The sequence below is a fragment of the Eleutherodactylus coqui genome, chromosome 5 (assembly GCF_035609145.1).
Source record: "Eleutherodactylus coqui strain aEleCoq1 chromosome 5, aEleCoq1.hap1, whole genome shotgun sequence".
Classification (NCBI taxonomy): Eukaryota; Metazoa; Chordata; class Amphibia; order Anura; family Eleutherodactylidae; genus Eleutherodactylus; species Eleutherodactylus coqui.
Window position 1 is genome coordinate 196386783 of NC_089841.1, and position 13726 is coordinate 196400508.

At 45.5% G+C, this 13726-nt stretch overlaps 1 protein-coding gene across 1 annotated transcript in view; it reads right to left on the minus strand.

Annotated features, from left to right (window-relative positions):
* Positions 1 to 7779: 7779 nt before the first annotated feature.
* Positions 7780 to 13726, minus strand: part of LOC136627037 (dehydrogenase/reductase SDR family member 4-like) — a 46620-nt gene continuing 40673 nt past the window's right edge. The window contains exons 8-9 of the mRNA XM_066601988.1: positions 8988 to 9043; positions 7780 to 7912 (exon numbers count right to left, since the gene is read on the minus strand). Of these exons, the coding sequence (XP_066458085.1) occupies positions 7798 to 7912; positions 8988 to 9043 (171 nt within the window). The 3' untranslated portion in view covers positions 7780 to 7797. The remainder of the gene's footprint in view (positions 7913 to 8987; positions 9044 to 13726) is intronic.

Genomic DNA, 13726 nt, shown 5'->3' on the forward strand with positions numbered 1-13726 from the left:
TGACTTTGCTAATGTGTCGAGCTTTCTTTCCTGTGGGTTCGTTAGCGTCGCGACCTCGGCTGCTGGTAGCGCCGTGCCCCTGGACAGACACGACACTGGTGGATCCACTACTGGGGGCGGCGACGATTTTTTCACAAGGTTACCTGGGAAAGGGTACGTGACCTCCCAGGTTTTTCCCGGTTGCCTACACCTCTTGTCTGGGTTTTGCCACTCTTTCTCGATGACATCTGCGAAATCTTGGTGGTCCGGGAACACCTGTCGTGGCCTTTTCTGGCGTTTGAAAGATACTGTCACCAGGGTTGCCTTCACCGGCTCCTCTGACACCTGTAGCGTCTCTTTCACAGCTATCACGAGGCTGTCCATCAGGGTAGCTAGTCGCGATACCTGCTCATCATCCAGGTCAGATAGGGACGAGACCCAGGAGCATGAGGCCCGGGGGGAGTCTGGGTGGGCTCGGGCCTATCTTGTCGAGTACTGGGACCGTGATGAGTGCCTGGATCGGTGGTATGTCCGAATGGACTCCCTAGAGCCCCGGAAGCCATGATGCGAGTCCCTGGACCGATGGGACCTGGAACGCCTGGAAGCCTTTCTGGCATGACGGGACCTATGGGAGGTGTCCTCGCTACTGCGGGATCTCCGTCTTTTACGTGATCCCCCCCGCGCGTATTCGCGAGAGGATACCTCAGAACCGGTTTCTAGGCGGCGTAGAATTGCTGCCGATGAACTGGCTAGGCCGGAAACTGCTGCGGCAAGCGACCTAGCGCATTCCGGTTCGGTCCCTTGCTCCACAGGGGCGGCGGAGGGAACCGGGGTCCCTGGAGCTGGGCGCGCCGGGATACATTTTGCGCAGCGGGGGCCGCCTTAACCGCGAGCAAATTTGTTATTGCATACCGTGCATGCATAATATTTAACCCTCCCCTTAGCCAGGCTGGAACCCTCAGATCTGGGGTCAAACATGGCGTACTGCACAGGAGACCTCCACCCAAAGGAGCGGGGGGCTACTCGTACTGCCGCGGGTGAGTACCTGTAGGAGGGGGGGAGTAACCGCGAGAGTGCTGCCTTGGCTTACTCTGGGTCCTGAAACACACCGTGGTCCTCAGGGCACTGACGTGGATACCAGATCGACGTTGGTGTTTTCTTGGACAGGCTGCCGCTGCTGCTACGGTTGGTGCAGGTGCCGTAGCCGGGGCTGGCACCGCGGCCGGTGCTGGAGACGACGCTGAGGTCGCTAAGGAACGGTGCCTGTGAGAGTTGGCTTCTGCCGAGTATAGCAGTTGCTGTTCGCATGGTAGGAGCGGCCATACTCCTGTCCGGCCGCTCCATTTCAATTGCCCGCGGTCGGAGGGGCCGGGCTTGCTCCGTCTGACTGACTAGTGGCCGCGCAGCGTCACCCCGCCACCCGGGGCACGCACCTGCTCACCGCTGCACCTTGGGAGCCATCCAAGCGGTATGCCTGCCCTGGGTCCGCCGCACACAGCCGATTTCCCAGAGATCCTGCGCTCTTCTACCCAAGTGCTGATCTCCTGAGCCCCCAGGTAAGGGTTGTAAAGCCCTGCTGCACCCTCCAGATATTCCTGTGGGTCCACCTCCATATTAATGCCCGATGGGGGAGAGAGGGGGGCTTCCTTGTTGCTCTGTCCACACGTCAATACTCCAGCAAGGTTTTCCAAGAATATGTTCTCTAACCTGCTTCTTAAGGGGTCTTGTAGTCATTCCTATGTAAATATAATTACATGGACACATTTCATAGTAAATTACTCCTACACTTTCACAATTGATAGCATGTGTGATTTTAAATGTGTGGTCATGTCTGCAGTTCGTAAATGTGGTGATTGAACCATATTCCTGTAAGCCACATAATGGCCACATGGTCGGCTTCCCCATTTGGGGCCCTTAGTTGACACAAATGTAGTTCGATTAGGAATAAATTGACTCCTCACAAGGCAATCTCCCAAATTTGGTGATTTACGGTAAGTGATTGATGATCTTTCTGGTAATATTTTCCTTAAATCATTATCAACCCTGAGAATATTCCAATATTTGTTCAAAAAGAAGTTGTACTAGCAGCACAAGCGATATGTGACCCCATTAAGGGGAGGCAGGGTCTGCACAGCCACTCCGAAAGATGAACTCCAATCCTCCAGTCTCAAAGCAACTCCAAAATAAGCATGAATGGCAGATCAGCTTCAGCGCATAAAACCAATGTTTTATTCCATCTTTTAAAACAAAATAGGCAGCGACGTTTCGACCATACAATGGTCTTTATCAAGCATACATCCCCAATAAACTTACCCCTTAAATAATAAAATCAATGCCTTTATGACCAATCAAATGTTCAGGTATCACTCCTCCCCTTCATCATTATGCACACACTCATCACAAATATATAATAATGAGCTTCTTAATCCAACAAAGTGATTAGTTGACAGAAATGTAGTTCGATTAGGAATAAATTGACTCCTCACAAGACAATCTCCCAAATTTGGTGATTTACGGTAAGTGATTGATGATCTTTCTGGTAATATTTTCCTTAAATCATTATCAACCCTGAGAATATTCCAATATTTGTTCAATATTCGTCTCATCTCAGACCATCCTGTGTTGTATTGTGTGATAAATCTTACACTATGATTTTCTTTGGGGTGTGGTTTTGATCTCAATAAACACTGACGTCTGGTGTTCTTGGCGCGAAAATAGCCTTTCCTAATAGATTTCTGATTGTACCCTCTCTCCCAAAACCTATTACTCATCTCCATGGCTCTCAGTTCAAACATGGGTTCATCTAAACAGATACGCCTTAGCCGGAGAAATTGACTGACCAGAATATTCCTTTTAAGTTGGTCTGGGTGGGATGAGTTGGCATGAAAAATGGAATTCACTGCCGTTAGTTTTCTGAAGATGTCAGATTTGATGAACCCCCTTTCATCCATAAAAAAGGACATCCAGAAATTTGATATTCTGTCTTCAATATCTATACGTCAATTTAATTTTGAGATAGTTGTCATTAAGAGTAGTCATGAATTCATCAAGGTCACTGACTGACCCCTGCCAAATAAACAAAATGTCATCAATGTATCGAGTCCATATTTGGACTTTCACTGACAGAGGTGTAGAGTCGTCAAAAAAGAATCCTCTCTCCCACAGCCGCAGGAACAGGTTAGCGTACGAGGGCGCACAAGGCGCCCCCATAGCTGTGCCCTGGAGCTGTAGGAAAAAGGCATGACCAAATAAAATGAAATTGTGGACTTGAATAAATTCCAATAATTTGAGAAGGAACTCTCCAAAAATTTTGTCTACTCCAGACCACTCCAAAAAGAATCCCACAGCCAATAAGCCTAGATTGTGTTTAATTGACGTATAGAAAAATTCTACATCACAAACAACGAGCAGCATGTCATCATCTAGTTGGAGATCATCCATTTTCTTCAAAATGTCAGTAGTATCTTTCAAAAAAGAGAGCAACAATTCAACTATTGGTTTTAAGGTATATTCAACTAATCTTCCAATGGGTTCACAGATATTGTTTATACCTGAAACAATGGGTCGTCCAGGAAGATTCGTAGTATCTTTATGTATTTTTGGTAAGAGATACAACACTGGTATTGTTGGATTGTCCAACATCAAGCAATCAAGCTTCTTTTTGTGTGATAGTGTCCTGCCGCATGGCAATTCAGATATTTTCCAATTCCTTCCTAAATTTAGATAGAGGATTAAAGGTGAGTCGTCTGTATTTATCCCTTTCTCCTAGTTACCTTTTAGCTTCCCTTTCATACATTGCTGAAGGCCAAATAACTACACTTCCACCTTTATCTGAGCTCTTAATAACCACATCTTTCATTTTTTCAGCTCTTTTAGTGACCGTCTATGTGATGGACAGAGGTTATCCAATCCCATAGTTTTGGGATTTTTTTCAAAATCCAGACTCATTAGCTTAACAAAAAGATCAATATTGGGATAAGTGGAAGTGTGGGGAAATTTTTTTGATTTGCTCAGTAATTGCTTAGGGAACTTACCCCAGGGGATCAGATGGTTGTTCAACCAATAAGGCTGCAAGAGCATTGAGGGCTTGCGCCTCTAACATAGACGTGTTTGAGACAGTTGTGCCTTCTGAGAAAATCTTTTTAAACACAAGTTTCCTAGCAAAGACGTGTAGATCTTTTATAGCTGTAAAATGTCAAAGAAAGCAACAGGTGAGAAAGAGAGACCTAGTTCCAATACATCTAATTGATCTCTTGTAAATGTATGTGAGGACAGATTACCTTAAATGGTGGTTCTCTGTCCTTCACCTCAGTCCTTGGCTTCCTTCTACTGTATGGTTCCCATAAACATATTTTTATTCTATTGTTAAGTCCTGTTCCTGCAATCCAGATACTCATTTTTCCCCATTATACATGTTTTTAACTACCATCTTGTTTTGTAATAAAGTTCATCCATTTTAATTATTCTAAGCTCTATGTGTGGATCCATTTTGTGTTCTCATGATAATACAGGGGAGTGTTTTTGCATTGTTTAGCAATTGTGCCTAAGTCTTTGGTCAAATTATGAAAATGTTGTCACCGTCCAAATACTTATGGACTGACAATGTATGTGTGCTGTTCCTGTTACAACAGTGACTCTCCGAATCTACAAGTCTCCGCTCACAACCTGTGCCCTTGTCTCACCACTCCTCACCTCTCATCAGTTTTTAAAGAGGACCTGTCACCTCTCCTGTTTTAGCAAAAGCGTACATTCCCAACCATACAATTCTGGAGCATTTTTTCTTGAAACTCTGTGTTATGCCATTCCTCGGTTATTTCTAGAAATTAATGAGTAAATTGTCAGCTGGATGTTACCAGTTGGGCATGTTCCAGCACCCTCTCATTGGACAGTCAGTGCTGCCAGTATCAGACAATGTAGGGACACACCCTTTTTGTCAAAGGAATTGGGAACACCCAGTTGTCAATTTAGTCATAAATGTCTAAGAGGAAAAGCATAACACAAAGTTCTAAGAAAAGATGCTTCAGAATTGTTATTTTATGGGGAATACAAGTATTTACTAAAACAGACATGTCAGGAGAGGTGAAAGACCTTCTATAACTTATCCCACATTATTTAGACTTTTCACTCCTATATGCAATGAACACAGTTCAGATGTATGTACACATCACTTAAAGGGCTATTCTGGTTCCAACAAGTTATCCCCCAAGCTTCAGCACTCTCCTTGAAATGAATGGAGTGCAGTGCACCTGCCCAACCTGCAATTCCTTTCTTCAGAGACTTGCGGGGCGCCAATTCTCGTGAACAGTGGAGATTCCAGTGGTCGGATCCCCATCGATCAGCTAGTTATTCCCTATCCCATGGATGGGGGATAACTTGTTAGAACAGGAATAACCCTTTAACTGCAGAAATGATTTGGCTCTTTTGGGTAAAGTGCTTGAGATGCATTAGCATGCGCACAGGACTCAGTCACCTGCCTATATAGAATGCAAACTAAAGGTGTTTTTTTTCTTTAACCCCTTCATGACATGGCCTATTTTGGGCTTAAGGACGCAACAATTTTTGGCGGATTTTCTTCTCCGTTTATCAAAAGCCATAACTTTTTTATTTTTCCGTCGACGCGGCCGTATGAGGACTTGTTTTTTGCGTGGCGAACTGTAGTTTTTATCGATGCCAATTTTGGGTACATAGACTATATTGTAAAAATTTTTATTCTTTTTTTAATGATAGCAGAGAGAGAAAACGCATCAATTCTGCCATAGATTTTTTTATTTTTTTTTACACTGTTAATCATGCAGCATAAATAAGACTTTCCATTTTTTCTGCAGACCGGTACGGTTACAACGATACCAAAATTCTCACTTTTTTTTAGGTTTTCCCACTTTTCTGCAATAAAAACCCTTTTTTTTGGAAATCTTTTTTCTATTCTAAATTGCTGCATTCAAAGTCCCGTAACTTTTTTATTTTTTGATGTACAGAGCTCTATGAGGGCTTATTTTTTGTGAGACGAGCTGTAGATTTTATTGGTAGCATTTTGGCGTACATACGGCTTTTTTGATCACTTTTACTGCGTTTTTAGTGAGGCAAAATGCTAAAAATGAGCATTTTGCCTCAGTTTTTTAGCTTTTCTTTTAGCGTTTTTTTCCGTGCACAGTCAAAAGCATGTGCAACTTATTGTACACATCGTTACGGACGCGACAATACCAAATATGTGGTGTTTTATTTTTTTTTTACCATTTTTTATGCTAATCTGAGAAAAAGCATAAAAAATGGTTTTTTTTTAATTCATTTTTAAATCTTTCTTTTTTTTACACTGTTTGTGTCCCTCTGAGGGACTTTAACCACTGCCCTGATGATCGCTGTCATAAGGCATGGCAGAGCTACTGCTCTCCCATGCCTTATCGCTCATACAGCGATCTCAGGCATAGGCAATACAGGACGCCAGTGTCTCGCGTCCTGTTGCCATGTTGACAGGCCGGCCTCTCGCGATGACATCGCGAGTTCCGGCCGGAGACACAGAGGGAGCCGCGCTCCCTCTGTGAACTCTTTCCCTGCCGCGATCTACTTAGATCGCGGCAGAGAAGGGGTTAACAGTGGCGGGCGCATCTCCGATGTCCCCCCGCTGTTGCAGCGAGACGCCGGCTGTGACTGACAGCCGGCTCCCGCTGCGGGATAGCGCTGGATCATATGTGATCCCGCGCTATCTCCAGGACGTAAGTTTACGCCCTGTTGCGGGAAGTACCAGGCTGCCAGGACGTAAACTTACGCCCTGCAGCCGGAAGGGGTTAATATGTACAGGCTCCAAGATTAGGCTTAAATATATGCAAACTTTACACCTTAGAATTCAGTAAGGTTTACATATGACGTACATGCTCTGATGAATATAATAAAAAATGGCAGCAAGTGTTTAGCTCTCCAGCAGCACCCCTACAGGTGGAAATGAGCATTACACAGTCATCATAATCACTGAACTCTGTACAATTCACAAAAGTGCTAAATCTTCTGAAGTGGCAAATGGCCATTGTAGCTGCTCTATAAGAAACTACATTAAAGCCCCATTCACACACAACGATAATCGCTCAAAATTCGTTCAAATGATGGCTTTTGACTTCGACTGAACGATAATTTTTAGGTGAGCATAAAATCAATCATTCAGCTGTAGAGAGATAGCAGGGACCACAAGCTGTGTTCTCCACGGGAGCAGTTGATTACATTGTAGCTAGCCGACAGTCCATTTGAGAACAAAAGAGTTGTATGCATAGCTCAGACCACCTGCTGTGTTCTGCAAGCATCTTTAGGAGGCTCATTTACATGCAAATGAAGCTGATAAAGTGCTAATGGGCATTAGTGCCCATTAGTACTTTATGCAAAATGATCGCTGAAACTGTCAATCTTTCAAGCATTTGATTGTATTTGCATGTAAATGAGCCTTTACTCAGTACCACCTAATTAAGTATTCAACAATGAGTCTTCAAAGAGGCAAGACCTTTCACCATACTCTAATTATACAAAAAAAATGGGAAATACTTTACAATGGTGCAGATTTGATTTCCTGAAGTGTTTCCCATATTCCCTGTCAACACCCAAAGAACAATAAGGACACATGAGTGGTGTGACAGGAACACTACTGTCATCCCTTTACTTTATTTCATGACCTCCCCCTTAAACATGTTGTATCCTCCTTTCACCTACTACAGTACGGTACAATCTTACATCCTTGATACAGTCACATTATTTCCTAAACAGAAATATACCATTCTGAAAATATATTCAACATCATTTTTCTTTGTGGAAGTATTCAGCTTGATCTACATATGACGTTCATAGATGAGATTTTGCCCCTCCTGCAACCACTAGAGTTTCCCCGGTGATATATGAAGCGTCAGCAGAGCAGAGGAAAGACACGGCTCCGGCACATTCTTCAGGTTCTCCAATTCTGAAGGACAAAAAAAGCAGGAGTGTATCACTTCTAAACATACACTGTACACACAAGACATGTTAGTGACTCATTTAGCTTAAGAGATTATCAAAGAAGTGATAAAACATTAGTGTGGCAGCGATGGGGCATTTAAGATGTGACTATTGTGTATTTGCTACTTTTGCTTTTTTAAAAATTCTTAGAAAACTCTTTTAAACATGTACAGCACACACATGTCAAACAAGAGCTACAGGCCACATCTAGTCCGCCACCTCATTTTATGTGGCCCGCCGGCTGTGTAGCAACTGTACGCACAGGGGAGAGGTCAGCAGTTAGTCTCAGCAGCGGTCGCTACCACTACTGGAGCCACTGTGGGAGAGGTCGCTACCACTACTGGGGCCACTGTGGGAGAGGTCGCTACCACTACTGGGGCCACTGTGGGAGAGGTCGCTACCACTACTGGGGCCACTGTGGGAGAGGTCGCTACCACTACTGGGGCCACTGTGGGAGAGGTCGCTACCACTACTGGGGCCACTGTGGGAGAGGTCGCTACCACTACTGGGGCCACTGTGGGAGAGGTCGCTACCACTACTGGGGTCACTGTGGGAGAGGTCGCTACCACTACTGGGGCCACTGTGGGAGAGGTCACTGATACTTTGAGTTCTAGAGAGAAGGTCACCTTCGATCAGCTTACTGTTGGGCGATTCTTCTAATAAAAAGGGATAGGTCAAGGTGGATGACCCCTGTAAGGTATGTGTTTGCTTATCACTAACATTTTTTAGTATATTCATCAGAGCATATACTTCATATCCACTCGATTCCTTTCAATGTGAGCACTTGGGAATTTTCAGTGCTCACATTGAAATGAATGGAGTGCAGTGCACCTGCCCAACCTGTGCTTCATTCGAGTGTAATAGTGGACCCCCGCTATAGTGGCCCTAGTAGTAATAGTGACCCCCCCTTCCCTAGCCATAGTGGTCCCAATAGTAATAGTGACCTCTTTCATTTTCAGAAATGTTAATCTGTTATAGTCCTACATGTATTATAAGTAGTACCGCATATCAGACTGTTACCTCTGTACTTTAATCCTTACCTGCTAACGTCTAGTTTGAGTTTTGCTTCGTCCAAGATTGATTCATTCTCCCAAATCTGCAGTAATTGAAAAAGAGAAGATTCATCATGCTGAAGCTCTAACACAGCAGCTCCTATGCTGGCCATGCATATAAAATATCTGTTGATTTAACAGTTTGAACCACCGACTTCCCCATAATTTTGTTGGCTTGGATGAACTGGCCAAACAAGCATGTATACTGCAAATTCAGGGATTCACTGACCCCATGTAAGGCTTGAGGGACAGTTAGGAGGGAAAGCCTTATGGGATCTGGGAGCTTTATGTACATGATGGATGGATGATATGTCACCTTCTATGGAGGAGGTTTTCTGGTTAACCATGATATGTTACAAAGCTCATTACTGGGTCAGATGAGATGGAAGAGAGTGAGCAGCAAATGATTGGCTGAAGAGAAATGGCGAGAAATGCCTGTGGTTGTTAGGCAGAATCTGGTGGCCTGACAGTGGCTGGTGATTGGTCCAGAGGAACAAGCTGAGAGGTGCAGCAGTGAGATATGGAGGTGCAGAGATGTGGGCCATCATCATCTGGAAAGGAAGCAGCATGCAGCATCCCGCTGACAGATCCCTGTTCCTGTCAGCTCCTCTCACAATTCCTGTCACAGCTTCAGATCCTCTGTGAAGATGGAGGACCTTCTGCAGCGGCTGACTGTCGGCGTATATGAAGCGGACAGTGAGGAATAGCTGCGGAGATGTCTGGAATCCCCTGCGCTTCAGCTTAGGACTTGTCAGCAGCGCCGGCCAGGAGGAGCTGAACAGGCAGGGGACATCGTGTGAACACTTGTATCTGAGGAGAACTTGTCAGTAGAGAACCACCAGCGAAGCAAACACAGAGGCTGCCTTTACCTTCATCTGTTTGGAGGGGACTGAAACCTGGCAGCGGGAACAGTGCCCAGCAGATGTCAACACCAGCAGGAACAGTGCTACCAGATGACAACACCAAGTCCTGTGCTGCTGCACATGCAGGGTACGGGTGAAGCTCTACAAGATAGCGACGGCACCTCTGCCAAGTCCTGTGCTGCTGTAGTTGCAGGGTACAGGTGAAGCTCTACAAGTTGGTGAGACCCCTGGTTACTGGCACCTGTGTATAGAAGGATTTAGCTTGTGTACCAGTTGGGAGTGATTTCGCACAGCAGTTTGTGTTCGGTTTTTTGGCGGGCTGGAGCCAGGAGTGGGTCCATTATAGGGGAGACATGTAAATCTTTCCATTATACTTTCTCTCTGCTCCTGGCTTTGGCTCACAAGGTGCTGGGCATGGGGGCCGTCGTGTGAGCGTCCCCTAAGGTAGATTTGTCAGTTTAAATGTGTTAGTGTTAACCCTTACTAGGCTGTAAAGAAAGGGCTAGTTAGGGTGATGGGGAATGTATGTCTGCTTAACAATTGAGTTTTATTAATGGTATCATGTCTGAGCTGAGGTAACTGAGCTTGGCCACTGTATGGAGACTGCCAGCTCTGAGGTAACTGGCCACTGTATGGAGACTGTCAGCTCTGAGGTAACTGGCCACTGTATGGAGACTGTCAGCTCTGAGGTAACTGGCCACTGTATGGAGACTGTCAGCTCTGAGGTAACTGGCCACTGTATGGAGACTGTCAGCTCTGAGGTAACTGGCCACTGTATGGAGACTGTCAGCTCTGAGGTAACTGGCCACTGTATGGAGACTGTCAGCTCTGAGGTAAACACTGCTTGGTATCTGTCAGCTGTGAAATAACTGGCCACCTATTATGCAGACTATCAGCTCTGAGGTAACCACTGTATGCAGGCAGTCAGCTGTGGGGTAACGGCTGCACGCAGTCTGTGGTTGAGGCGGCTGCTGCTGTTAATCAGATTTGGTTTATAGCTACTAGTTATTTTATAACTGTTACTTTCATATAAAGAAGCAGAATCTAATGATGGCCGGAGGAACAGAGATGGTTAATAATGGTTACCGGGATGTTGGCGTTTCCTCGGTGTAACTAGTCAGGTGGTTGTTAGACATCCTTGGGGCGCCTCACTACCTCAGTGTAACTAGTTAGGTGGCTGTTAGACATCCTTGAGGCGCCTCACTACCTGGATGTGTTGTTACATTTATGGGATCGAGGTAATGGAGAGGTGTGGGTACTGACATGAGGGCTCATATTGTGCCGGTCTCATCCATTTATTGTTGTTTTAGTCAGAAATCAGTACAAATTCCTTGCATACAGGAAATAGAGAATTTCCTGCAATAGGGCAAGACTCCAGTGAGGCTCTCATATTGGAAGTAGACCCGGCTCATAAAGAAGGCTTTCAGTACGGCCTATATGTGAATGAGTTAAAGGGACTCAGATGTGAAGGGGTTAATAAGTTAATTTCCGTTGTTTATGATCCTGAGGTAGTTAAATTGCTAATCACAGAGATGAGGGCAGAGTTGCCAGTCATTTTAATACCCCCCTTTTTTTCAATTTGAGGTTGTCCCCTTTAAGGGTGATGCCGCAGAAGGAGTCTATCTCCTCCTGGTTATTTATCATTTATCTTACCCCATGCAGTTGTCTCTGAATGCTGAGGTGCTCCTGAGCAGCTGGCATTAAGATATGCATCATGTGACTACATTAGCTTTGATATGGCACTTCAGTCATGTGATGCAGTATTCGGATAACTTCTTATTGGTTGGGGTGTTAATTCTTTGGGTTTCTGGTTTGGAGTTACCAATGCGCTATAAGGCATCCTATTATTTAGGACTATACTCATTTTTAGAGTAGGTGGGAGGAAGGAATTTCCTGATGCTGATGTAATACACTGCTTAGATGATTGTTGTTTATGGGGCATCAGGGTAATGAGGGGGGCACAAGTTTAAGAGGGCATGTGGTCAGAATGGAGGATTTTGAGGTGCAGCTGGCAAACGGGAAAAACGGTATGGCCATGTACTCGGTTGGAGTTTTTTTAGGTATTCAATTGATAGCATTGTGATGGTTTTTCTAATTGCCAATGTCAGGGGTGTATAGTTTATGGGTTTAATTAGTCAGACATTACGTATGAAGGCAGATTACCTGGAGGGAGTTGCAGCCGTTAGCAGGTCAGTTCTTCTTTGCTTCACGGGTGATTATTATTGGTCGCAGGTATTCCCGCAGGGTATGTGTGGTGATGAGCGGTTGGAAGTCCCATACATTGCATGCGCGGATGTCAAGGGAGCTAAAGCAGGATTTAGTGTATGGTTGGTATCTGATTTTAATGGTCAGTCAGTTTGGTGATGGGAGTTTGTGGAAGCGGATGAGTTATCATGAGGTGCTGACATCAGTGGATAATGGTTATGGATTGTTTGTTGGTAAGAGCTGGTCGGCAGGAGTTAGTTCATGTGCTAGTCAGATTATGTCTAACATATAACCTCTTATTGAGGGTTAGAGATGGTCGGTGTGAGATTAATGCAGCTGTTATTTCATAGTCTTGTTTGCTGATGCAGCAATTCAGGGAAGAAGAGTCCAGCATTTAGGATGCAGCGCTCATATAGCTCAGTTTGGAAGGTATTGTCGGTTATGGCTTTCTTTCAAAGATGGTATAATCTGGTACCTATTAATTGTTTTTCAGGTAGAGCGATTGATCGGGTCTGTAAGGCAGTAGTATATGCCGCTGATCAACGCTCTGCTATCACATGTAGCTTATTAGGGAAGTTGGTGAAAGTATTGCCTGAAGTGTGTAGATCAGCATATGAGGTACAGCTGTTTAGAGGTGACTTTGGGGCCTTAAGGATGTGTCAAACCATGGGAGCTTTATAATAATTAAAAAAAAAAAAAGGGTAAAGGGGTGTGGATTCGCTTGTTTGCTCATTTTCATGAGAATATATGCTTGCTTAGGAATTTGCAGGCGTTTATGTGTCTATGCCCGCAAGCACCAGGTTTTTTGTTGATCCATGTACCCTGTTTCCCTGGAGATAAAACCTACCCCGGAAATAAACCCTAGCAGGATTTTTCAGGATGCTTAAACTTTAAGCCCTATTCCAAAATTAAGCCCTAGTTGCAGTTAATTAAAAAAAAAAAGTCAATGTAAATAGTGGCCAGGCAGCTACACATGACAAAAGTAAGATCTTATGGAGGGGGGCGTGGCCTGGCTAATGGAGAGCTAGGACGTGCTGTGCCTGCGCTCCGTCTCCTTCACGGCATAATTTGATGAAAAAAAGGCATCCACCCACCTAACTGCTGCAGGAGACAACTATGGGAAAGAAGAAGGGAGTCACCAGCTCGTACAAGCCCAGGGACAAGGACTCTGGCCCTTTGGACCATTATATGACGGCCACAAGCAGGAGGAAGAAGGCAGGAAATTACCTGCGCCGGAGAAGACCGGAGGACGGAAAGAGAAGACCCCAAGCGGAGACCCCATCGGCAACAACCACCGGGGATAGGCCCCCACAAGAAGACGTCGGCTCCACTCTATCTGCGCTCCCTGTGGCTGCGACGGGACACCCGGGCTCCACTCAAGATGGCGGCGGGCGCAACGTAGAGGACAGCGTGCGGCCACGACAGCCAGCAGGCTCGAGGTTGGACCCGAGCGAGAAGTTCCCCGCTCCCCCCCCACATCCGAAACCTCACTTACCGCAGGCGGCGAAGCTCCAGCCACAAGCACCGAGATGGGGAGACCCGCAAGCCAAGCTGGAAGTGCGGGCCCGGCCGCCATATTACCGTAGCCCTCTACCGGAAGTGAGGGAATCCATGAGCCCGCGGCCAAGGAGGGAAGCGAGAGGCACCCCCGCTGCAACA